This window comes from Hesperophylax consimilis, chromosome 23, assembly GCF_061612785.1.
Source record: "Hesperophylax consimilis isolate HC1 chromosome 23, BYU_Hcon_1.0, whole genome shotgun sequence".
NCBI lineage: Eukaryota > Metazoa > Arthropoda > Insecta > Trichoptera > Limnephilidae > Hesperophylax > Hesperophylax consimilis.
The window spans coordinates 14,558,291-14,585,129 of NC_142858.1; the positions used below are offsets into that span (position 1 = coordinate 14,558,291).

The 26,839-nt window shown below is 34.4% G+C and overlaps 2 protein-coding genes across 2 annotated transcripts; one reads left to right on the top strand and one right to left on the bottom strand.

The window, feature by feature from the left end:
* The first annotated feature begins 1,462 nt into the window (after nt 1–1,462).
* On the top strand, nt 1,463–15,692 carry LOC149412358 (protein GPR107). The gene is made up of 12 exons (XM_089645815.1): nt 1,463–1,869; nt 2,304–2,414; nt 3,687–3,841; nt 3,979–4,103; nt 7,407–7,534; nt 8,537–8,629; nt 9,010–9,293; nt 10,642–10,759; nt 13,533–13,663; nt 13,985–14,126; nt 14,823–14,974; nt 15,342–15,692. The coding sequence occupies exons 1-12, from the start codon at nt 1,786–1,788 to the stop codon at nt 15,451–15,453; spliced, it is 1,635 nt and encodes a 544-aa protein (XP_089501941.1). The 5' UTR covers nt 1,463–1,785; the 3' UTR covers nt 15,454–15,692.
* Nucleotides 15,693–17,971: 2,279 nt separating this feature from the next.
* Sdhaf3 (Succinate dehydrogenase assembly factor 3) lies at nt 17,972–20,287 on the bottom strand. The gene is made up of 2 exons (XM_089645816.1): nt 19,950–20,287; nt 17,972–18,172 (listed from the first exon to the last, which is right to left on the bottom strand). Exons 1-2 carry the CDS (start codon nt 20,115–20,117, stop codon nt 17,990–17,992), a joined length of 351 nt encoding a protein of 116 aa, XP_089501942.1. The 5' UTR covers nt 20,118–20,287; the 3' UTR covers nt 17,972–17,989.
* Nucleotides 20,288–26,839: the final 6,552 nt, after the last annotated feature.

Genomic DNA, 26,839 nt, shown 5'->3' on the forward strand with positions numbered 1-26,839 from the left:
AGAAATCAGGAATATTGTATCAAAGAACGAGAGGTTAGTACCTGTATTTTACAACGGGTTCGGGTCCTTCTTTCAATTGGTGGAGATAGACCGGATAACACACTTTAACACAACACGGCATTAATTTATCACCTTGAAGAATTCTAGCACGTAACATTATTTTTAGATGGGTGAAAGAAAATTCAAAATATTTACGTAAAAACATCAACTGCCTTTTCAACTTACGAAATGGCGTCTTGGAAATTACCGTTAATTTTTATCGGAGCATAGAGCATGCTTAGCTTCTCTTTCAGTTACACAAGTCGCTATGGTAGAGAGCGAGAGATCAAACTACAATTTTTGCTCTAAGCCAATGAGATCTGAGCTTTCAGCCACAACAGCTTTGTCTATAAGAATTTGGGTATTGAATAACTCCTCCCATCAGGGTTACAAGGTCATGCGGGAGTTATACGCCCCTGTGTATATCTATGGGCAGGGGCATTTAACTAAGCTTTGGCCTTGAAACCCATTTGAAACCGCCACGCCCACCTCATTATTCTTATAGAAAACAAATAATATGGCTAAAAGCTCAGATCTCATTGGTTAGAGCAGAAGGATTGGTTTGATCTCTCGTTCTCTACCATTATGACTCGTCTAACTGAAAGAGATGACGGAATTTTGTCATTTGACTGTTTTCAAATCATTCTTATTTATACACGCGGGTTGTCATTTGCTGCCGAAATACTGTAATTTCGCGTCGAAAATATTGCGTGTTAAAGTTGTTCGTGATAAAAATACAATATTAGCCAGTATAGTGTTAGCGAGTTATAAGCATATATTCATTCTACCTACGTAAGTTCAAGTTTAAAGTGAATTGACAGTTTTTAGGTTAGTCTTAATCCACAACGTATAAATGTTATTTATTATATCGACCAACTTATTCATGTTATTGATTAGTGTTATCCTGTATTATCTTATTGTTTTGGTGAAATTAAAGATTTTTAAACATATGCAACCATGAGTTCAAAATAGGCAGAAAAATGTCGGAATTCATCGTAGTACTGTCGGACAATCATGTTTTGGAAATTTTCTTCAGTGTTTTTTCCAAATTCTCGTCATTTTGGGTTTCTTCTTCTCCGATTAACAAGTTTCATCTTAAGGAAATAAACTTTAAAAGTTTATTTTCTTAGATGAACTTTTGCCCGTGGAAAACATTTCGACATTTTTCTGCTTCAAGGAAATTTTTATTTTTAAAATAGTTTTTTGGGCTAGTGAATGAATGGAGTAGGCCGAGAGCAATTATATTGTCTGTGGTTGCATCTTACTTTTAAATGGCCTTGAGTTTTTTCTACCTTGTCTACTGCTTTGCTCCGCCCGGTAAGTACTGCTTGTATATCTGTGGTTAAGTACTGTGTAATTCTGTTGTATACAAAAAGCCCGAAGATATCGATCTAGAGAGTGGTATATTTATGTCTATGGGCGAATTCAGGCGAATGTCAGATAAGTTGAGTGTCTTAGTAAAGTGGTTAATTTATGGTCAGTTTCGGGTAGATTATTTAGACTATTTGACACGCCATTGTTATAATAACATTAAAAACTGCTTCATCTTTGAGATTAAGCTAAACTCTGCGGTTTGTTAAATGTACAGAAAACCTTAGGAATTTACATGATTGTAGCCACTTGACAGTGGTTGTACACGCGTAAATTTATCTAATTTGCCATGGCATTACAAAGTGTTCATTGTAAATAAATATTCCTAGACATTGATTATTGTTGTATTCCAGCGGCCAGTCAAAAAGATTCAAGATGAAATTAAATAGTATATTTTTTATCGTGTTCGTTTACTTGGTGCAATCAACTTTATCAAGAAAACATAGACTGTATATCTCGGTAAGTGCCTGAATGCAGTCTTTTCCTAATGTTCATAATATTATCTCTTAGGTACAACCAACCTTATTGACATTTCTGAGGTTGTTCTATTTCCGATCTTCTTTGTAGCTAGAACAAGTTTAGTGGTTTTAAGCCAGCTTTCTTAATATCCAAATACCCGTGTTCTTATCTTTTCCATACATTTTTTTAAATATCTGAACAACCTTGGGTTTCTGCCTTTTCTATTCAAATGATTTTTTATCCTCTACTATTGTATCAAGTCTGCCTTTATCCAGCTTAAAAGTATATTGACTGTATACAAAAGCATAGGAATTTACTCTTATAAGAATTAGGTCAAAGGCTTTAGATTGATCAGGGATGGGCGACATGAAGTGTTTGCTTGAAGTTTAATGTAGTGTATTTAATTATAAAGCCAATCTGATTCTCTTTTTTAGGACGATGAAAGACGTTACATTGCCCTGAGCAAATTCGGCTTTTACCAAGGCGGTATTTTGGACATTAAATTGGAGAATTTTCAAATACCTGTAGGAGGTGAAGATGGAATGGTATGTAATGGGCAATATATATTTTAAAACCTTTCAAATAAGAGAATAGGTAAAACTGTAACCAAACCAGATGGCGATGTTTGTTTCAGTATATTTATTGATGTTGGCGACATCTTATTATGGAATTCATGTAACTAAATCCTTTCCAGATTAAAACTTTACTTACTAATTTTACCTTTCGTATTTTTGATTGATGTACTTTCTAATTTACACATAATTGTGTACTGTTTTATCATGTTTGTTTGCAAAATTTTATCTGATACTTTTTGTGAAACAAAACGGACAATTTTAATACTAAAGGTCAATTATTTAATGATTCAAAGTAGTTTCCATAATGCAGGCAGAGCATGGCGTTATTATTAACCTTTCCTTATCTGTGGTGTGTATTTACTACACATTGCTTCTAATAACTTTAATAACTCTATAAATATAATAAATTCTGATTTCAGATTTTAGGTATTCCTCCGTTATACATTTATGCACTGAATTAAAACATAATATTTTACATAGTTTTCAAATTCAATTAAAAATCAGAGATTTTTGTTAAAAAACGGGAACAAATACACCAATACAATCAACCGTGTGACACTGCTACGCAAAGAGTGTGCGAGGAAATGACACGCTATTCATGTCCTACGCGAGAACATGAGAAATCCACACTTCCGCAGTTGTATTTTGATTTAGACCATCGATACCTACGACCGCACAGCTGTGTGTGTGCCAGCCGCCAGCCGAGTGGTTTATTTATGCGCCAGTTAGTCGGTCGCGGACCGTCGTTAGATGTGGAGTCCTCGTACGTTTTTTTAGCATCTGCCGATGGTTTTTTCATGTTTTCAGCAATTAAATTACAGTTATTATCACTTTTGATATAATATATAATAAACAAAAGCGATTAGCTATGAATATTCATATTTTTACAATATTAAATCGCTTATTTTGAGATGTGTATTGACTACACAGCACCGGAACGCGTGGATTTTTTTTTTTAGCACAGTAAGGGAAAGGTTAATAACATAATATCACAGTGTTCTGTCTGAACAAATATATCTACTATATTAATAAAAAAAATACATAATTAACTGACATATTTGAAGTCTAGAGTGAGTGCAAGGACACGTATACCGGTTTTGTCGGACGGTTTTCGAACGCCGGTGATAATTTATACGGCAATATACCCAAGGAGGCACAAACTGGCTGCCAAAACCAGCGCTATTGTCTTCGCATCTTGTATTTTAAAGATACATAAAATAATGAAATATTTAATATTTTTAGTATGGATTTACTCTGGACCGGACAATAAGCGATGCCTTGAGCCCGTACCTAGACACACATACCGACACATGTCCTCTGCAGATCCCTTTAAATCCAGATGCGGTGCCCCAACACCCGGCCATAGTTTATTTAAAGATGAATTTAAATACCATGAGGTAAATGATTAATAAAAATTGTTTGGTTGTCAATTAGAGTTGTTAAATATTATAATAATGTTAAAATTTAATTGTCATTTCAAACAATTTCAAAGGGTGATTTTATATATTTGTAATTTTTATCCATTATGTTTCAGGCTAGAAGTATCTTGTGGCCGTAACTTTGGACCATTACATTTGTATACAAGTCGAACTCAAATTCCTGGAGAAACACCCAAAGCACAACCATTTCTACAGGTTCATAGAAAGAAACGTGAATCCGGTTAGTAGATATTCAATTTTATATCCATAAACTTAACCACTGATATAAAATAGAGGTAAGCTAGTATGTAATAATGAATCTGGTCTTATCATAATAATTATCAAATTGGGCGCTTTTATAATTTGTGAAGACACAACGTGGTAACAGCACGCCACGATATGATGATATAACAGGAAGTAAAACTTGTATGAAGACATTTTTAATTTAGAATCCGCGGTAATGACACGCCTTTTTCGATATACTTCGAAAAAGTAGTGACATATATTGTCTCTAATAGAAGCTTTCATTCACAAACCCACACGATTCGCTGGGTCAATTTAAAGAATATCCCCGGCTTTGGCACCTTCTGTCCCTATGCGCGCCATAGAATAAACAAGATGGTACTATGTCTTTCGTCTAAGTAAAAATTAGGTACCGACAAGAAAGCTTAGGGACCATGGCCGTGTGGGAGACAGCACAGTGAATATTGTACCTTTTAAAGAGATGGTGACATAAACATATATGGGTTTTTTATTTTACACACTTGTCGTGTGTGGAACAATAGTTGTATTTAAATTGGACATTTCGGGAAAGGTTTGGGATAATTCTTTATGTTGTTTGTCCTGATTGAATGGCAAGGCATTGCTGTCCGATAATTTTACATAATTTTTTTACACCAATCTCTTTGTAAGGATCCCAACTACAGTGAAACCTCTATCTATTGGTTTTAAAGGGACCTATCGAAATAAACGATGAATGCGGGAAAACAATGAATGCGGGATTAAGAGAAAAAAACACAAGGAGATACGATCCAGTGAAGATACCGTCCTCCCAATCTGCATAACCGTTGGTAGATTAAAATTATAAGAAGAAAATAAGTTTTAGATGTAAATAAATGTATTTATTTAAAAAAATACAAAGCTAAACAGAACCAATTTTTTTTTAAAGTTTATTGCATTGTAAATACATAATCTTTCATGGACATTTGTTTTTTTACTGTTTTATTTCCGCAAGTCAACAGTATATTTCCAGCTTTTTCGGCATCAGTTATTGAGTGTGCGTAGTAGAAAGTTTTCAATATTTCAAAGAGGGTGCATGCTTCTGAAAATGAAGGTACAGGCAGGGGCTCCTCTTCATCAATATCGACCTCTTTTGTTGTCTCCGTCAATCTTGCGTCAAAGCTTTCGATAGTTTCTATCCTACAAGTTGGAATATTGTCGTCGAAAGTAGCAAAATTGTTAAAATTTGTCAAATTTGGTACCAAGAGATAAGAATTTTCTCCAGTTTGCTAAACTTTGATTCTTTACTGGTTTTTTAGTTTTCGAAGATTTTCCGCACTTTTGAATTTGCTCCCGAATTTCGTTTTTTTTTCAAGAAAATAGAATTTAACATGGATGCCGCGATTCCTAAACGCTTGGCTATATCGATGCGTTTTTCAGCGGGGTTTTTTTCCACCTCTTCGATAATTTTCAATCTTTCTTGAAGAAAGTACTTTTTTCATCAAACGGCTCATTTCGAAAATAGTTTAAAAGCCCAAAAAGGATAACTGCAAACACTCCACTAAGTTCGGGTATCTAGCGACAACTGACGACAACTAGCGACTGATGGCGGCGACAAACTGTTATTCTTTCTCTTTCTCTCTCAAAATTTTCGCGCATCGTAACGAGTGCCGTCTGGCGCCGTTTAAACACAGACAAAAAATATCAAATACGCGACGTAATTCCTACGATGAATGCGGGAAAATGGTGGACATAGAAACGATCGATGCGATCTATTTTTGTATGAAATGAATTCGGACTAGAAGAAATAAATGATACATCCGGGAAAACGATTATTCGAGGAACGATAGATAGAGGTTTCACTGTATATGTATATGTATTTAAAAATGTGAACCAAGTCTTACCCAATCTTTAAATCCTTGTCCTTTGTATGGAAGAATATTTTATCAAAAGTAAACTATATTTAAACCCGTAGAACGGGTAATACATCCTTCCACTTATTGCACCGGAAATTTTTGTTATATTTTTTAATGATTTGAGAAACAAAAAATTGTAACGTAATAAAAAATATGTACATTTTTTACAAATAAAACATCACTAAATGGCCAAACACTGACTTAAACTTCAATTTATTGAGTCGTATTACAAAAGTAGGCTTAATTTCAGACAACAATTTTATAGTTGGGGTATTGTTTATTGTTGTTGTTATACGCCCATAGGGGCTTTTACATAGATTATAAATAAGTTTTACATAAGTTATCGAGTTAGAATTTATACTAAGAGTTATAAAAGTGAAGAATTTTAAAAAAATATACAAGTAGTTTTTGAAGAATATGGCGTAAAGAAACATTTTAAACAACATAATATTTAACAATAACAAAGAACAAAATATAATATAAAACATTACAATAACATATCTAATCGTTAAATCTATTACAATAATTTGTATGATTCCACAAAGTGTTGGTTTAATTTGAATTTAAGATTATAAAGGGAATCATGGAATATATCTATAATACCACCAAACTTGTTGCCCAAATCATGCATCCTATTGGTAAGTGAGTTTGACTGATAGTTGGTTTTATATGTGTCGCAAAAGAATGTTGTATTTTGTCTAGTATTTCTTGTCGGTACATAGAGTTTAATAGCAGCAACGATGGCAGGGCTGTCAATAAGGTTGTTCATGACTCTGTATAATAAAATTAGGTCTGAAATGGTTCTTCTGTCAGACAGCGTAATTAAATATGGTGAGTACTATGTAAAAAATTTCATCATAGTTGTGAAGTGTTACTGTTGTAAGTGTAAACTAAATCCATTTTCTCAAATGGGACCCTTGTTTTCGCCCGTATAAATTGTGTCAATATAATATTATTTTGAGTCGCGGACTCATGACGTACCTTTCCCCTACAAATTGATATAGATTATAATATATGGGCATTTTTCAAAATATCAAATAAAGGTTAGTCACACATTTTTTTCAAATGACACCACGCCTAGATCACTAGAGGTGCCTCTGGTGAAGAGGGATGGCGAATTGGACTCGCTCACAGATCAAATTATCCTCTTCTGTCTAGTTCCAAGGTTAATTGATTTGTGAGTGAGTCGAGTCATCATTGATCTTGCGCGTCCCTGGTGTTGTTCCTTCAGGAATCTTCAAATTTATCTTACTTCGGGTGATTTTTACCCATATGACATCAAATAAACTACCTTTAATCAACAGTCCCAAACAGGCTTGTAAACAATGAGCTTAAATATATTGGTATGTATATATTTTTGTTATGTTTTATTTAGAGTAATTGCTAGTAATATTTTAATGTGATTTCAGGGTCCAACCAAAAAGATGATGCTAGCTCAAACAAGAAGAGTCAGGAGGGTTATGATCCTGACTGCTCCAACACTGTTCTACCAATTATCAAGGGATCCAAAAATGGTGTCACCTACTACAATACAAGCGTGAGTGACTGGTGACTATATTTTATGAGACTAACGGCCATTGTTTCCAATATTTTCCTAGCCGTAGCTATATAATGGCTTAGTTAGGTAAAAATTACCCAAACTTCTATTTGGCTGTCTACAATCCTAAGTTAACTTAATTGACTCCACCCATAGTTAAACCATAAACCGAATACTATAGGAATTCAAAGCCCTAACCAATCAATTATAAATTATGTTTAACAAGATAAATTAAAAAAATATTTGAATAAATCGTTTCAAATGTTGAAATACATAAACCAACATTGCATATTTTACTAATAAAATTTTGCATATATGTATCTTGAATTTAGTTGTTCCTTTACATTTAGTCTATGTGTACTCGAACATCTTTAGTTACGGCGAAAGTTAACAACTATTGCGAAATCTATACAAATTTAAAAAAGTCTCCCTAGTATAGCGTCGCCTCGTGTACCTCACCTCCATTCACCGCTTTGGATTTTGATGCAGCGACGTAAGTGTTGCCTGCAACTAAAGTTGCTTGTGTGCACCTGGACACAATTGGTTCAAAGAAATACGAATCGAAGTCTGAAAAAATCATCAGTTTCATAATGCTGATGCTGCATTTCTATTTACAAACCGATATTATTGTATGCCGGTATATTTGATCTGCCCATTCTGCTATTATAAAAATATCTCAATATCCCACTTTCTATATCTCATAATTTATAATATACATACATACAAAATATGTCAATAGATATTTAAAAAATTCAAATTTACAATTATGTAAATGTCACTTGACCTTCCAAACAACGATGTAGAGTTTAATCCTCAATTCCCATAGGTGTTTTGTTGTCGTAAGATAAGCTGGGTTGCATTGGGAACAGAAAAGTTGTGCATTTGAACATTCTTTAGGCCAAATCAAAGCTAAACGTTCAATTTGTTCAATTGGGAAAAACAGCCTAAGCGTAAAAATTATAGGTATGTATATATATTTAAAAATTCTTTCCATGATTTTAGTTTGCAATGTACGTGGCATCTTCTGGAGAAGAGGGATTTTACAATTTATATTTCCATAATTGTCGGTCTACACCAAATCCTCTCAACTTTATGGTAAGTAATATCAGTAACACACATAGTGAACACAAACCAATACATATATTATGTAATAAATTACACAAAAAGTCGTTGGTGCCTCATTTATTCATGTAAGTGAATATATCCTTGTTAATAATATTATACGTAATATAATAACTCAATGCCATTTCACCATTTTATTTAAAACTTTTTTGTGACTTTACACTTAATTATGTCAATCTTTGTTTCACCTAATGGCGTACACATGATAGATCCGTTGCAACCTTTCCATCATTCTCACAAATGATGCATATATTATCTTATTACAGCTATTATTACGATATTGTATATTAACGAATCTTCAGGGGCTCCATTTATTGTTTTTCTGTCTTTCACCCTACAATATTGTTCTGCAGGTGGAGATATTTGAAAGCAATGGCGGCAATTTCCTCTCAGCCGGGGACCTTCCTCTGCCGGCACTTTACACAATGATGTCGCTACTGTTTGTTCTTAGCGCCGGCTTCTGGTGCTTCCTGCTGAAAAATAGCCGCCATCCGGTCTACAAGATACACATCATCATGTGCGTCCTGGTATTCCTCAAGTCCTTGTCGCTGGCCCTCCATGGAGTCAACTACCACTTCATTCAGACTCGTGGCGAGCATGTTCCCGCCTGGGCCATTCTGTACTACATCACACATCTGTGAGTATTTTCTTGTCGCTTGTGCTAAAGCTAAAGTTATCGCTTTCTGATTCAACATTTTAAATGAAAAAACTGTATAAAAAAATTAAAATTATTAACACTACATAATAATATGTACATAACTTTGTCCCACTTATTAATGGCTTTAGTAATAAGTGGAACAAAGTTAAAAAGTTTAATTTTATATCATAATTTATTTAAGTACCTACCATGTTCTTAAAACGTGGATGCGAATACTTGCTTGATTTTAATGTATGCGAAATTATTTGTGTTAAAATGCGATATGTGCTTGGTAGGTCCTCCATGTAGTTTGAAATATTAAGGTTTGGTGCACAAGTTAGGTTTTTTGTCTTATCAGAACCACTGCGGCTCGATAATTACGCCTCGGCATTCTATACGTTACATGGGGCTTTGCAAACACACCGCAAGGCGCCCATATTATCCCAAATTGAAATTCTAATAATAATTCGAATTGCAGAGCCACAGCAGAAAGAACCCTGATGTGTGCACCAAGCTTTAAGATCATCATTTTTTTAATAATGCCTAGGGCCTTCAACTGTGATAGTTTATACAAAGATTTTGTACTGAATATTTAATAAATTGTATTTTTTCACTTTGTATCGAAGAAATTCTTAATTATATTGTATTTCCAGTGCGGAAGCAGGTGCACGTTTTGTTATTATTTTGAGTTAACCTTTTTAACAGATAACCTTGGCAAACTTTATTTACCATTTAAATTTACTACCATCTTATCTCTCTTTTATTTTAATCTTGACGAAGTTGCATAAAATAATTCAGATTATGTTGTATCTTGTCAACATTAAATGAGGGCACATATTTTTTTTACCATTAACAGAGCACAAGAAACTGGAGATTTTTCAAATGAATTTTTGATCTGTATGTACATTCATATACATATATTTATAGCAACTGTAAAAAAATTATTTACTAAATATATATTTTTTAATTACATATTCGCGGCTGGTTCATTCTTTTAGAATTCTACCTAAGACGTTAAGTGGAAATCCCGCAGTTTTTGGGATAATTTGGGAAGTATTTGTCCAATAACCAAAAAAAAACATTTAAAAATGAGAGTGACAAGCTGCTGGAAGCCAATTAATTGAAGTAGTTTAATGTTGGTGGAATACATGTGTGATAAAGTCAAATGAAATCCATCAATAGGATACTTAAAGAGATTTGTGTGTTAAACATTTATAATTGATATTTATATAAAGATTCCTTTAGTATTACAATTACGTACCCACCAATTTGCGAAGTGATGTGGGTATTTTGATAAATATTGATTAGAATTTGCCATAATTTATGGTTTTAATTTGGTTTGTTTCAGTTTGAAGGGTGCAGTTCTATTTGTTACCATAGTGCTGGTGGGAACGGGATGGAATTTCATAAAGTATGTTTTGGCTGACAGAGACAAGAAGCTGTTCATGATTGTCATCCCTCTTCAGGTAAATTAGTGGAATCTACAACAATTATTTTGACATTGTCATTGTGAGATAGTTTGGGTGGAAGACAAAAATAGATTTTATCAATCTTTCTACAAGTCCATTTTTTTAGTTTTACGGAAACAAAGACACGAATTACCAATCTAGATAGTGTAACTTCAGTTTGAATTTGAATGATAATAAATTACATTCTCTGAAGATGTAAACAATAAAAGATCCCCAAATTCGTAAAAAAAAATCCTTCTAAGTTTTTCGATCAATGTTCTTCAATGCTGGCCTTTTCAATGCAATCTGTCCCGCCATGCGGCACTCTTTGACACTATATATATATATATATATATATATGTGTGTGTTTAAGTGAAACTTTGTGGATCACATGTGATACTTCCACTTACGGGTATAGATCACATATGCGACAGCCGCGTAGATGATGTTTAAAAATGAATTTAAACTTGATAAAACCATTTCATTTTATCATTTTGCTATTACAAAATGATAAATTATGCATAAATTTAACTTCGAAACTTATTGAATATTGTTACAACTACAGTAACTGTATATAAAGATTGTGACATGGAAAAAATAACTTAATGATAATCGAAGGATATTCGATGTTTCAATAATTCAGCTTCATTTATTCAAGTAAAACTATCGAAAAAGCGCCACGCAAACAAATCTAATCTAATCATACTAAAAACAATCCATCCGATTCGCAGTAGGGATTGCTATTCTCTGCATTACATCTACCCATAAGCATCAAAGTCGTTTTTGTACGTAGAATGCTAAGGCAATTTTGTTTGTCTGCAATTATTGCTGCTTTATTGTGACGTTATTGTATTATTTATTATAACATAGTTATGCATACATATTTAACCAGTTAACCGAATATGACAAAATATTTCATCATTCCAAAAAAGCAACTATAGCAGGTATGATGAAATATTAGGTCAAGACAAAAATACCTTCCAGTGGGCGTGACGATCTACGGTTTATTTTGTTTGGGTATCATATATAAAATACATTTAGGCGTCGAGTTACATTGACTCACCGGATGTTTTTATTGCGTTTGGCTTCAAATTTTGATATTCTCTCTTCAGTGTCGCATGGAATTTCATACGGGTTGAGAGCGCGCTTTTTGTTATATTTCAGTTAATAAGCTTATGTTTTTATTGACATTTTTTGATACCGTTAGAATATTTTATACACATATATACATATTTCTTCATTGCGATTATTACTATGGGCTTGACAAAAAAACCCGTCATCCTATTTATTAATATCTAGTATATATAATTATTCGCTTTATATACACACTTTGTCATAGGGAAAATAAAATTCCCCTGTTAACAGGTTAAAATGTCGACATTTATCAAGTACAGCTAGGGAATGCAATCCCGCAAGAAAATGTCAATCCAGGTATTTGCGGGACTGAACAATCTTAGTCCCGCTGGATCCAGGTATTTGCGGGATCCAGCAGAGTGGACTTATAGTATATAATAAAGACCTAATACCTCGATCTACCGACCTTGTTTTTAAAGTTTTAAATTTATAACTATAATAAAACAAGTTCATTGGGACATTTTAAATGATTTATTAATAGGTATACCTTTAGTTAGACATAGGTAAAGTTTAAGTCATGAATTGGCAAAGAATAAGATAAGAAATAAATTTACATAACATACCCGCCTCGGAACTGACTTTGTCTAGTGAGGTGGGTAAACTGTGGGAACTGTGGGAAACTTAAATTTAAATAATAACGTTCACACGATAAACAATATTCTTGCACAATGAGCATCATAAGTTTAATTAAACATTATTTTGGAAATAGCTTCGTAAAAAAGTTAAAGTATTATTTGTGTCATCTGATAAAAGGCTTCTGATATTGGACACAAGGTAGCCAGCGGCTGAAAAAGCTCGTTCAGCTTCCACGCTGGTTGGCACAATAGTCATTAGCGCATTGTAAGTGAATTGAAGGTATGTGCCTTTTAATCCACCGGACTCGAAGTAATTCATTTCCTTCTTTATCAAAACCTCAAGGTTGCTCATATTGTCGCGCGCAGAGTAACATGTATGAGCTGTGCTTCTCTGTAATCCCGCCAGTCCAGCGGGATCCCGCAAAATTTTCGACCTAGATTAGTCCCGCAAAATGTCTGCGGGATCTCGGTATTTCGGGATTCCGGTATACCGGGATTGCATTCCCTAAGTACAGCGATATTTCAGGTAATATGTACATATTTATTTTTTACTAAAGACAAACATTAACGAGTTTTTTATTTATTTTTTTTTTTTTTATATTTACTCCACACAGGAGGCCCTGAAGAAAATAATTTCCCTCGGGGCCTATGTCATCTTTGGGGATGCTGTGTGGAGGGTCTTTTTTTGGAGAGGAAGGAGTGAACATGGGTCTTGAAGAGTCCCATGTTGTAGGAGGGAGGAAACACAGAGGCCGGCAGTTCGTTCCACAGCCGAGCTGTTGAACTTAAGAACGAATCGTAGAAGCGACCCGTTCTCATGACCCGTTCACCCGTTCTCATGGGTTACGAATAGCCTGACAATATTTGAAAAAAAAACTACTACTATCATTATAATAACCGGAAAAAGTTGCTTGTGCAATGATAGAGGACTTAGCTAACAAAGGAATCCAACGCACGATGTTTGGGTGGGAACCTGTGGCACTTTTCCACTCAGCTACTAACCGGTCTACCTATTTAAATTGGTATGTTAGCTAATGGGGATTGATCTTCATTTTATAATTTGTATCCATATTCCTTTTTAGGTAGTGGCAAATGTGGCAGAAATAATACTGGAAGAGAGTGAAGAGGGTTCGGCAGAACACAATGCTTGGAGATATATCTTCATCCTGGTAGACCTTCTGTGCTGCGGAGCCATCCTGTTCCCGGTTGTCTGGTAATGCAATGCGTATTCATTCTTAAATCACATGTTCATACCCTTGCTCTCCGTCATTGAAGATACTCTCAGTATCGCCCTGGTTAAAGGCACCATTCAGAATCGAAATAGCCAAGTTCTTCCCACGTCATCTTCCCATCTACTTCCATTCCCCACTCCCTTCATGGTTCCACTGGCCTTGATCAGTGGGAAGCAGTTGAAATTCTTGTGTGGTGTTCACATAAAAAAATAAAAGATATTTTATTTCTTGCTATACAGAAAACCCAAGTTATAAAACTCATTTTGGTGAGCATTATTAACTCTGAATCTTTTTATTTCCAGGTCAATTCGCCATCTCCAAGATGCGTCCTCCACTGATGGCAAAGCACTTATAAGTCTCAAGAAGTTAAGACTATTCCGTCACTTCTACATAACGGTTGTCTGCTATATTTACTTCACTCGTATAATTGCCTACTTGCTTAAGGTAACTCAAAATAAATTTATGCTCATATTATTTTTAAAATGATAGCACGGTTTCTGTGGTTTGCTTGAAAGCTAAAAAATGGCTCACCTTACGTTTTTTGTCTAAACACTGAATTAAATTTACTGATAAAATACCATATCTAACACCTAACAACATAACATGTCTAACAAACACATATTTTGCTAGACAAATGTATTATAAACATTGTCACCTCAATTTTTTGTTGTTTCATAAAAAAATAATTTATAAAAATTCTTAAAGTTTTATAAATTTATCTGAAATTGCGGTCGAAACCTTTGGTTCCATAGAGGTGCACATTTTAATTCTTCTGTAGTTAACTTCTAGATTAGTATATAGAGTGTAGTGTTTTCCCTTTCTAACACTGTTTACATCAGATTTCTCATTATGACAGTAAGGGAGATACAACAATTTCTACGAGACCGTATGAGCTGTTCTGAAAAGTTAATAAATTGATTCTATTGGTAATATGAAGCTGTTTGTTCACAAAACTGTACAAATTAGCGTGAGGGGTTAACTTTAATCTTAATTAATTAACTTGTCTTGTACATCAGTTTGACTTAAAATAAATTACGTATCGCATTATTTCAGTCAATAACAAAATTAATCGCATTAAACCGTTGTTCCACTGCTATGATCTTATCAAAATATCACAATAATCTTCTTTTTCATTTACAGAAAACTGTTGCCTTTCAATACTCGTGGCTGGATGAGATGTTCAGGGAAATGGCCACATTTGTTTTCTTTGTCCTAACGGGATACAATTTTAGGCCAGCTTCGGCCAATCCATATTTTACTGCCAAAGATACAGATGACGTAGAGGCTGAAGTGTGAGTGTTAATTTTCTTAATAATTGAATAATTACCAAATTTACTATTAAAATTATATCTTCCAACTTCTTCCCCATTCTAAAAATTTTTCTTCTGTTCTGGCAGAAAATCTATAACATGGTACCCTACTCCTGGGGTTTAAAACATAAAATTGTTAACATTCAATTTTTTTTGACAAAATGTTAACTATTACTTGTTTCCCCCGTCCTGGCAAATTTGTTAACATTGAAACTTGTTTTATTTTTACCATATAATATTAATAAGTTTACATTTTTCGCCACGTCATGTGGTACAGGAAATAGTATACAGTGAAATCTTGATTACTTTCATTTCGCCATCCCTATATATTAAGGCTGTTTGTCTCCAGGTTGACAGAGTGTGCTCTATATGAAGGGGTGTCCAAACTGTCCAAGAGGAACGACTCCAACAGGGAAGACCAGCAGCCATTGATTCAGGAGAGTAGTCACGACTATGACTGAAGTAATCCGTAAGGGCTGTCACACTTCACCACTTCGAAGCAACTGGGTAGTCCAGCAATGCAATAATAATACAATGAATTGTGTAGCCCTTACCATACAACATAATACTTAATGTTATATTATTTGCCTTTATTTCAAAGTCCAAACAAATCAATAACAATTAGTTGTAATGTTTGAAAAGACTGTTTTATAATATTGTCTACGTTATTTCTTTTCAGAATAATATGTTTTTGATATTACTTTGCTCTTTTTATTAACTAAATCTTATTACCAGCTGGCTCGAGTCGTAATCTACAAAACATTTTGGGTTGGCAAGTTTTTGACAAAAAAGATTGCAACTAGGTTTCAAAATAGTACACACTAAAAAATTTGTTTGATCTTGTAATGTTTTGGCAGTTGGGCCCGATATTTCTTTCACATAATTAATGCGCCCTGTCCACAGCAGACATTTGATAAAAGAATAATGGTACTAACTAGAGACCATGCATATCTTTCTGATGAAAGATGAATGTCACGGTGTCTCATATTACACTAAAATTGCACCTTTATTTTCTGAAGAACGATTGAAGGTTGCAGTGCATTACACTACTAGAAACTCAACTTCTCTTTCTGATGAAAAATTAAACATTATAGCCCCTCAGATTATGTATAAAAATACACCTTCTCTTTCTGTTCAAAGATTGAGGGTTACAGTGCCTTGCACTACACACATCTCACCTTCTCTTTCTAATGAAAGGTAGAAGGTAACAGCGCCACACATTACATAAAACACACCTTCTCTTTCAAGATTAATTATCTCATTAAGGGTTACCTCCCCTCACACATCATTCAACAACACTCCTCCTCATTCTGAAGAAAGATTGAAGGTTACAGCACCACACATCAAATACAACAATACACCTTCTCTTTCTGAAGAAAGATTGAAGGTTACAGCGCCACAAATCATATACAACAACACACCTTCTCTTTCTGAAGAAAGATTGAAGGTTACAGCGCCACACATCAAATACAACAATACACCTTCTCTTTCTGAAGAAAGATTGAAGGTTACAGCGCCACACATCGTATATGACAACTCACCTTCACTTTCTGAAGAAAGATTGAAGGTTACAGCGCCACACATTATTTACAACAACACACCTTCCCCTTCTGAAGAAAGATTGAAGGTTATAGCGCCACACATCATATATGACAACAGACCTTCACTTTCTGAAGAAAGACTGAAGGTTACAGCGCCACAAATCATATACAACAACACACCTTCTCTTTCTGAAGAAAGATTGAAGCTTACAGCGCCACACATTATTTACAACAACCCACCTTCTCTTTCTGAAGAAAGATTGAAGGTTACAGCGCCACACATTATTTACAACAACACACCTTCCCCTTCTGAAGAAAGATTGAAGGTTATAGCGCCACACATCATATATGACAACACACCTTCACTTTCTGAAGAAAGACTGAAGGTTACAGCGCCACAAATCATATACAACAACACACCTTTTCTTTCTGAAGAAAGATTGAAGGTTATAGCGCCACACATCATATATGACAACACACCTTCACTTTCTGAAGAAAGACTGAAGGTTACAGCGCCACAAATCATATACAACAACACACCTTTTCTTTCTGAAGAAAGATTGAAGGTTACAGCGCCACACATTATTTACAACAACCCACCTTCTCTTTCTGAAGAAAGATTGAAGGTTACAGCGCGACAGATCATATACAACAACACACCTTCTCTTTCTGAAGAAAAATTATAGGTTACAGCGCCACACATAATATACAACAACACACCTTCTCTTTCTGAGGAAAGATTGAAGGTTACAGTGCTCGCACTTCATTCAACAACACACCTTATCGTTCTGAAGAAAGGTAAATAAAATAATGCCTCATGTTACATACAACTTGCTATCTCTCTCTGGTGAAAGTTCAAAGGTAACTAACATACAGCGCTGCATGGAATTTAAAACACAATTGCTTGTGCTAAAAATTTGAAAGGGTGCACAGCCTTACATTGGATGTCGCATTCATTATTTTATGTTTCAAGAAATCGGTTGTAAAATTTTGAAATTAGGAGTGTTTAGAGAAAATAGTCAAGTATGCACAAATTAAATGTAATAATACATCCAAAACTTTATTTTCAAGACATCTTTTTACACACTTACAATTCTAAAATTACTAAGTACAATACCTACTCTTTACATCTAAACTCAAATTAGTTAACTCACAAGATAATCCTGAAATTATCTTAATTTCTAGCTATCATCTTTGCTGTTGATTACATTTTTTATGTATAAATTTGTTTACAATCAGATAAAGAAGTTAATCAAGTCATTGATTAAATAAATACAGACATCAGAATCGTGAAAAGGATATGAAGCATTAAGCCTAGAAACATGTGAATAATACATAATATTTAAAGGTTTTATGGATTGAACAAAATTGATAGTTCAGTTAGAATTATTATTGATGTATTTTAAACTGTTGGCTATATTGTGTTTTGCATTGCTGTATTAAAAACCATCACTTATCACTGTTTGTCAGAGTCTTTTTTCTCTTTTGTCGCTTTCATAAGTTCATACAATTGAGCGATCTGCTCATCTCTCATATGCTCCAGTAGTTCAGGATCCATGTTTTTCCCAAACTGATCAGACATGGTCTGGGGATTCATGTTCTTTGTGCTGAACTGGCCACGCAGACTAATAGCGTAGTTCTGTGAACAAAAAAACAATTACATTAGTTGATAGGTTTGCATTATGAGCTTTTGCTATGGTAAATGCGAAAAAAGTGACATCTATGTGACTATGAAACAGAAATCTGTTTTCTGAAGTTGCGAAAACTCTTAAATGGTGTGATCTGTCATCATGGAATTTGTAAAACCTTTCTATCTGAAATTATTGTCACATTGCCATGTCAACCTGTGTATTTGAAATTTAAAATTGACGCCATATAGTTTGTTCTGAATTTTTATTTTAGTAAAAAGAGTTGAAACTTGGACAAAGCCCTGTATTAACTAAATGTATTTAATTAAAACAGAAAATACAACTACAATTATTGGGCCTAAAGATAAATCCAATTCACCTAATTTGAGCTACAGTTACCACATTTCAATATTATCTAATGACCTAATAACTAACTATGCCTATGGCCTCTGTGTTTCATCTCTCCTAAAACATGGGTCTCTTCAAGACCCATGTTCACTCCTTTCTCTCCTTAAAAAGACCCTCCACACAGCATCCACTGAGATGACATTGTGACATTGACAGAGATGGATGGTGTGGAGTTAATGTAAAAAAACTAAGTATGTACATACAAAACAGCAGAAAGCAACAAAACTGCGGTTAGGTCACATACTTGGTGTTAGGGAGCACTTTAACATTTCCAAACGAATAATTATTATAATTTATGGCATGCGTACACACTCTTCTTCCTGTTTTGCGAGTTAATATTAAAATAACTTCTCTTATAAAGCCTGCAACAAATAATATTCAAATAAAAAATAAGGTTAAAAGTAATCTAAAATGTTTGTGTTATATTTCTACAATATATATTCTATGGATTTGAGAAAACCAAACAGACAACCGGTTTTGTCATAATAATTATGAAATTAAAGTATGTCTATATTTTTTATTTGTCTAGTTTTTGCAACCATTATCAGAAATGGTAAATACAGCTCACTCTTGGGGCTTCGAGAGACTGCTTAACTTTCAGCATGCCAAGATGCAATGCACATATGAGACATCTTTGACAATTAAAAAATATAGTTCACGGGGACGCCTGAGGAAGACATGGCATAATCAAGTAAATCAAATACTTGAGTCGGGTCAAAATAACACAAGAGTATGTATAAGATGATATACGGATGAAAATGAAGCAAGGAGTGTGTGCCAAGACAGAGTTTTGTGGAATCTATCCTCTACATATCCCTTTGATGTAAATGAAGCAAGGAGTGTGTGTAAAGACAGAGTTTTGTGGAATCTATCCTCTAAATATCCCTTTGATGTAAATGAAGCAAGGAGTGTGTGTAAAGACAGAGTTTTGTGGAATCTATCCTCTAAATATCCCTTTGATGTAAATGAAGCAAGGAGTGTGTGTAAAGACAGAGTTTTGTGGAATCTATCCTCTAAATATCCCTTTGATGTAAATGAAGCAAAGAGTGTGTGTAAAGACAGAGTTCTGTGGAATCCATCCTCTACATATCCCATTGGAGAAAATTATTTAGTTTTCACTTAAACTGTTGAGCTGATAAAAGGAAGTGGTTGTATTAAAGAAAGTTAGACTGATACCATAAAAGTATCAGTAGGTTTCTGACAGGTATGTGAAATAATATTATAGAATGGCTTCTAGGGATAAGAGGGAAGGGATTATTCCCAGTTCCAACTGAAGACAGACACCTTTTCAAGATGCTTTAAGACCGTGCTTATTATGTCAGTTAATTTGTTTCATGATGGATCAGAAGGTTTGTAATCAATTAAATATTGTGTACTTACAGTCCATTCGTTTAGAAACATGACGGCTTCTGATTCCTTGCACTTCTTGTGGCGTTTGAATTCCTCTCTCGCATATTCGTTTCCCAGTGCTCTCAGTTCTACGGGAAGACTTCGATGCAATCGCAAAATAGTTTTGTATAGTTTTCTCACATGCATAACTCTCTCCATAATTAATATTATCTCTTTGACTAGCCTTGGATTAAATAAACTAAGAATAATATGTACTTATAAATAAATTGCGAGCAACTTTCAAGACCACCTGCACCAAGTATTGGTTGATTTACGATGTTTGTCTATAATAACCCAAAAATTGTATAACCGTTCAGATCAGTTCAGATACTTTTGACAACATTGAAGAACTGTCAGTTTTGTCCATAGATGAAATATGGTCATAGATAATTGTGTAGGTACCTAAACTATGGGGTTTGTTGTACATTTTTTATATTATACATTTTTTACATGCGACTGCAACTGAAATAATAATTTTGAAAAGCTAAAATTAGAGATTATGCAATACATTTGTAACTCTAATTTTGGCTTTGATGTAAATTATTTATTTGTAAGAAAAAAAGAAAAGGTATTTTGCATTTTTTTTCTAAAACTCTAATCTTTTGTAAAAGTTTTTTTAAAATGGCTTTCGACTACCAAAATGGGCAAATGCTTAAAATAATCCATAAAAAATATGGTAGTCGATGATTGTTTGAAATAAAACATGAGTTTTATTTTGCATAGGAGATGCTTGCGATACATTCTAAGCCTCTTCATGCATTAATTTGTAATCGTACGAATAACCTCGGTTGGATAATATTTCTTATGGTTATTGTTAACAATGTTTATATTATTAAATTGTGCATTCTACTGCGCTCATATAGGGGAGTTAATTCTACATGCGGGAAAACATGTTTGGGTTAAAAAGTAGGTATAATTATATTATTATACATCCATGAGTGAGTAAATAAAGAAACGGTTTGGTGAAACAGTTTCGACAGCTTTCACAATAGGGCAACCTCGTTGAAAAGTTCATCACTAAACGAATCTTCACTGTGGGCAAATCATTATTATAATATGAACCTTCGCCTTGAAGGGGGTGACAGATTACGCTATACAATCCCATACAAACCTGTCACACCTAAAAATATGATGTGTTGTAAGTGTGGGCGTGGCCGCAATATGTGCTGTGATCTACTAGCCAGGCTATATTTGAAAATAATGCTACCCCCTCTCCTACCCACGGTAGGATAAGGGGTCAGAAAAAATTATAGAGCGCCGTGATTACGCGGCTGTCATTTGTCAGAATGACAGATCCCATACAAAGAAATGATATTCCGCGGCAGTCCCTCAATTGATCTGACCCCATCTCCCGAGGAAGATTATAGGGTAATGTGTCACCCCAACATGTAATACGTACATGCCATGTCCAAATTATGCGCGCATAATATAGCGTAATGTGTCACCCCAACATGTAATACTTGTGTCTAAGGCTTGATTCGAGTTTCACAATTACAAATATACGAATTTTATAATTTTTTAGGTTTCCTACCATGACAACAATATAATTTTACACTGTCTTGGTCACAGGTCTAGAAAAATGCGACGGATGGCTCTGGGTAATTCTAGGTGGTAATACGATCACAGGAACTTTATTTAGACTTGATAAAAATGTGACACATAATAAAAGTTGTTATTATTTTACTTTTTTACGGGGTTTATGCAATCCAATGTAATTCGTATTAGTATAAGCATTAAATAAAATATTTAAAAAAGAAAGGAAGAAAATAAATAAATTACATTAATTACAATTAAAAGGAAGGAAAAAGGTACATTGAAAGAAACACGTAAAGTAAGTATATATTAAAAGGGAGATACGGATTAGTAGTCACCACAAAGATCAAAGTGAAATTCGAAAGGGAAATATCTACAAAGTATAAAAAGTTTTGCAAGAGGAAAGAAATAAAAAAGACCAATATTTTCCTACTTTATACCAACCACCATTACCCACCATTAACCCGCCCGGAGTGAAAGAGGTCGAAAAAATTTTTTCTTCGAATTTCAAAAACCCTATATTATTTAATGTTGCTGTAGATAAATAGCTGTTGAAAAATATTTTTTATTTTTTTTTGACATATGATCTTCAGGTGGCGCAGAGGACCTGAAATTTTGAAAAAATGATCGACTCTAGAAATTTTTTAAAAATTAAAAACAAAATTATTATCATATTTAACTTTATAATTTGCATTAAAATATAAGGAACATTAAGAATATATATATTTTTTAATCATTTCAGCCTTCAGTCGTGTCATATGCGTATGGGGTAATTATAAAAATATAAATAAACTGCTAATTCTTTTATATGCTGTCTTACGTTTTGTAGCATCGCTAATAAAATATTTTCAGAATGAGCGAAGAAAAAGTTCAGCTCGATTATTCGAAAAACAATTGTTTTCAGCTCATATTTTAAATAAGAGCATCTTTTTATCATACTAAGGACATGTTTTGGACCATCTTTACATGAAGGTTTTGTTTTTATGGTGAACCATATTGGCGCATACACTTTTATCACAAACATAGCAATCTCAACCAGACTATGAGTAGGAAACTTTGTTGCTACATATAGTCTCAATATTCTATTTGCACAGGTTAGCCAACGAGAGTGTGCCAGTTTTCCTGGTTGCTTATTAGCCATATCAGTTTTTACGCTGCCTTGTGTTACAGCTTGACAAATTTCATACAGATATTTTTGATCATTGTTTAGAATGTCGATATCGGGTAAGACTGTCGTAATTAAATTTTACCAAAGGGAGGTCTTCACAGTGCTGTAACATCTTGCCAATGACTCCTGCGAACGTATTGGGACCTGAAGTACTGCCATCCAAAGTATTAAAAAGATGACGCAGTGGTAATTCGTTGGCATGCAACAAACATATAAACCAGTGTAATGGTCTATTTAAATGTCTTTCAATCAATGCGATTGCTCCATTCTTGAAGCCCGTGTTTACAGCCGTTCCATCGCATCCAATGGCTACAATGGTTGATAAATCTCCGAAGTGCAAAATTCTAAAATTGAATCCTTAATAGAATTAGCGGTTCCAGAAGGAGGCGCGACGTGGCCAATGTACTGAGAATCTGGCTCGGAGAGCAAAACAATATGTTCTTCAGTAATGGTTCTCCTGTGGTACTTGTTATCATGTTTTTCCTGCACAATGGTCTTGTCTTTCCGACCATCAAAATATAACCCACTTATTTTACCGTCAGAACTCCCGAAGCTCGAAATCTGCCTTCTTTGCAACTCTTCTCGAACTTTTCGGCGCTCGCGTCGTAATTTACTTCTATCTAATACTTTTGAGAAATCTTGTTTAGAAATAAAACCAATATCTTGAAGAACTGCACTGGCGATGGTTGATGCTGATCTGTCGGAGACACCGGTCCTGTCACAGGCAGTGGCAAGATTTTTTTAATCGATACCTCATCTGATTTGTTTATGATTTCGATGTGGATGGCGTGGAGTATGACGGAAAAAGTGTATAAAAGTCTGGATTTTGATTGCTGTCTGATAATCTTACACTATCATCCGAGGTCTCTGAAGTCTCTGGTGAGGGGCTCAGAGGTTTCTCAACAGTCTGTTTTTGAAGTAATTTATTTTGCCTCATCAGTCGTAATTGCCTACGCTCCAAAGCCTTGGTTGCCACTATATCTTTTGAGCCGATATTCATTTTGCGGCTACTTCTCTGATCTTGCAGGAATTCTAGCTCCTTCTTGGGTATTTTCACTAAACATTTACGAAAATCGACACAAACGCACTTGCAAACAGCAATATCAAAGAGTTTTTTTGTTGCATCTTCATAAAATTCAGTTTTCTTTTTAGGTACTCGACATTTCTTTAAGCATTTGTACTTGTGATAATACCGGGTTAGTTTAGTAACAATTTGACGTTCAGTTACAATAGGAATAGACGCTTTATTTCACATATATCTTTCACAGAAGGATCTTTTCCATTTGATAACCTCTGCAAGTCATTTCTAATCTACAAATAATTCTTTATTACATCCGAATAAGTTGGCAACACATTGTCTTTTAATTTTTCTGGGCCACCAAACATAGAACACATTGAATTTTTCTTGTTTTAGGCATATTACAAAGAAATCACAATCAAGTTTTCGCAGCTGTTCCAACGAACGTGCTAATGTCTGTTAATTACTGATTGACTGCAGCTGTTGTTACGCAAAATAGTGTCAAAGGGTGGGGGGAAGAGGGGTTAGTTAGATGGCTAAAACTAAAATACATTTTGTGACGTTTAAGCTGGATTAGATGATGTGCTTGTTTACTAACAAAATCTGAAAAAACACCATTTTCTGTAGAACTTTAGGGTCAGTGCGCCACCTGAAGATGAAGTTGGAATTTGATGATATTTTGTGTACTTTATAGGGTACTACCAAGGCACCCATTGGTAATATAGGAAAAACGAAATTTGAAAAAAAGTTTTTTCACTCCGCCCTAACCACCATGTCCGAAAACTAGTGGTACAGGCGGGAAAATGGGGAATCACACGGAAAACCCAAAAAACATAATATCTGCCGTATAGAGGTTCGTACAGAATGCATCAAATAGCATTCTCTTTACAGGGCTGGTGCATTTTGCATCTGTATAACTTTTCGATAGCATAAAACAGCTATTATGTTGCTTTGCTTTGCTCTGCTTTTAGTGATCCGCACAAGAGCTGCCTCCAACCGTCTGGAGTCTGGAGCCAGTGAAACTATGGCATCCCCAATTGGGGTATGTTGTGAGGCTCAAGGTACTGGTAGGGGAAGGAGATGGGGATAAGGAAGGTGGGAAAGTACCTGTTTATTCACATCTAATCTTCAAACACGGCCACAGCCATTTCAAGCAACGTTTCAATTCTGAATGGTGGTCTTACATAAGGGCGATACTCAGAGTATCTTCCACTCTGGAACGTGCCGCAAATATACTACAGGGTTTTGTTATTTTGAATAGCCCGCTATTTCGGTAGATGTTACTTTTGAAGCTGTTATTTTTTAACATTTGACAAGAAAAAACTACGCCATTAATAAAAATGGAACGTTACACGCTTCAACAACGCATTTAAATTATTAAAATTCACTTGAGTGAATCAAATGCATATCATTTTGAGTGATGAGGCCCATTTCCACCTCGGTGGCTTCGTCAACAAGCAAAATTGTCGCATCTGGGGCTCGGAAAATCCAAGAATTATTGTTAGAAAGCCTCTCTATCATTCATTGAAGCCTCTCTCCGTCATTGGACCTTACTTTTTCGAAAATGAGGCTGGAGCAACAGTTACGGTGAATGGATTGCGCTATCGAGAGATGATTAATTATTTTAATAGCCGGAATTGAATGGTATTGATCTGGACAACGTTTACTTTAAACAAGACGGCGCTACGTGCCACACAAGCAACGAAACCATTGATCTTTTACGATTGAATATCAAAATAACACCTCTTATTGGAAAACCCTGTATATATTATTTTAAATAAGTTATTTGTGAAATAATACAAATAAATCAAATAAAATTTATTTGCGCACGCCGGGTCTTGAATCCTCGACCTCCCGCTTACTAGTGGAGAGCTTTACCCTTCAACCATGGAGGCCGTCAATCTCATGTTCATCCGCAATTATGATAATTAACCCAGCTATTTCACTGGTTACAACTTACAGTATTTGTTCAGTTGTATTGGAGGTACGACTGGGCTTTTTTGAAGCGAAAAATCATCACTACGGACTTCGTTTCATTGTAAATTATATTATGTAAATGCAATTCGGCGTACGGTGTTTCACAATGTTTCCATTAAAAGAATGCCTCACTGGCTATTGCACATTTTGCGACCACTCTACAGTTCCATCTAGGGGTGAGTTTAAATTTGTTTCTTGCTTAGAATAAAGAAGAACATTAGAAGAGCTTGAGGGCATGTTTCGTGATTCAAATATTTTTCTAATCGAGGCTTAAATTCCGCTTAAATGTGTGTGTATGAAATTTAAATGGGATAGAGATCTACGATGTAAGTGAGACAGAATTGAGCAATTGGGCCATTCCATGGTACTTCTAGTGTTCGTTTTTATTATATGGTTTCTTAGGACAGGATTTTTAAAATGCATTCTCTCTTTTTACGGGCGTTTTACACCATCCAGTTTATTTATTCCTAAGGATTTGGAAAAAAAAAGTTACAGATTTTCGAACACTTTAAGACTGAGGACTCTCTCAAAATTATGTTATAGTTTGATATTCAAAATATCAATTAGAAGACAAAAACTTGTGTTTAGTACTGATTTAATTTGAAATTTCAAAATACTGAAATTTTATATGGCAAAAAATATCAAATTTATAAATATTCTAAAACATTAAAATTTACCCACCTTCGTTCGGTGCAAAAAACTAAGTGTAAGCACACATCCTCGCTTCATAATCATTCAATCATCAAATCATAAATATAAAAGTAGTTCCGCATTCCTTTCGTCATCCGCATTCAAACATCTAATCATAAATATAAAGGTGGGCACACACTCATTGCTTCATACACTTTACCATATAGTTGCCTACAATGGGCAAAATGCTAGTAAAATATTAATTATAAGTACTAACAATAATATTTTGAACAAATAACTACTTTACGAGAAACAGATATCTTTTTATAATAAATAGTAATTCTTAGTACCTAACTTCTTGATAAAAATATTGCTAATTTAATGCGAATTTCTAGATTTAAGATTGTAGCCCAATAACAAATGAATTGATAGGTATCCTGATAAACTTAAAGCAAAATACCAATGTTTTGTCACGATGTCCGAACATTTCATAAAAATCCTAACATTCTTACATTTCCTCATGATATATATTATTAAGAGAAACAGAGATGCGTG

What these genes read in the sequence shown, in the direction of transcription:
- LOC149412358 (XM_089645815.1), top strand. Translation starts at nt 1,786, where the DNA reads ATGAAATTAAATAGTATATTTTTTATCGTGTTCGTTTACTTGGTGCAA. An exon ending in TAGAAAGAAACGTGAATCCG is followed by an intron (nt 4,104 to 7,406) that starts GTTAGTAGATAT and finishes ATGTGATTTCAG; the next exon opens with GGTCCAACCAAAAAGATGAT. An exon ending in CTGTACTACATCACACATCT is followed by an intron (nt 9,294 to 10,641) that starts GTGAGTATTTTC and finishes GGTTTGTTTCAG; the next exon opens with TTTGAAGGGTGCAGTTCTAT.
- Sdhaf3 (XM_089645816.1), bottom strand. Translation starts at nt 20,117, where the DNA reads ATGGAGAGAGTTATGCATGTGAGAAAACTATACAAAACTATTTTGCGA. An exon ending in TGTTTCTAAACGAATGGACT is followed by an intron (nt 18,173 to 19,949) that starts GTAAGTACACAA and finishes TTTTGTTCACAG; the next exon opens with AACTACGCTATTAGTCTGCG.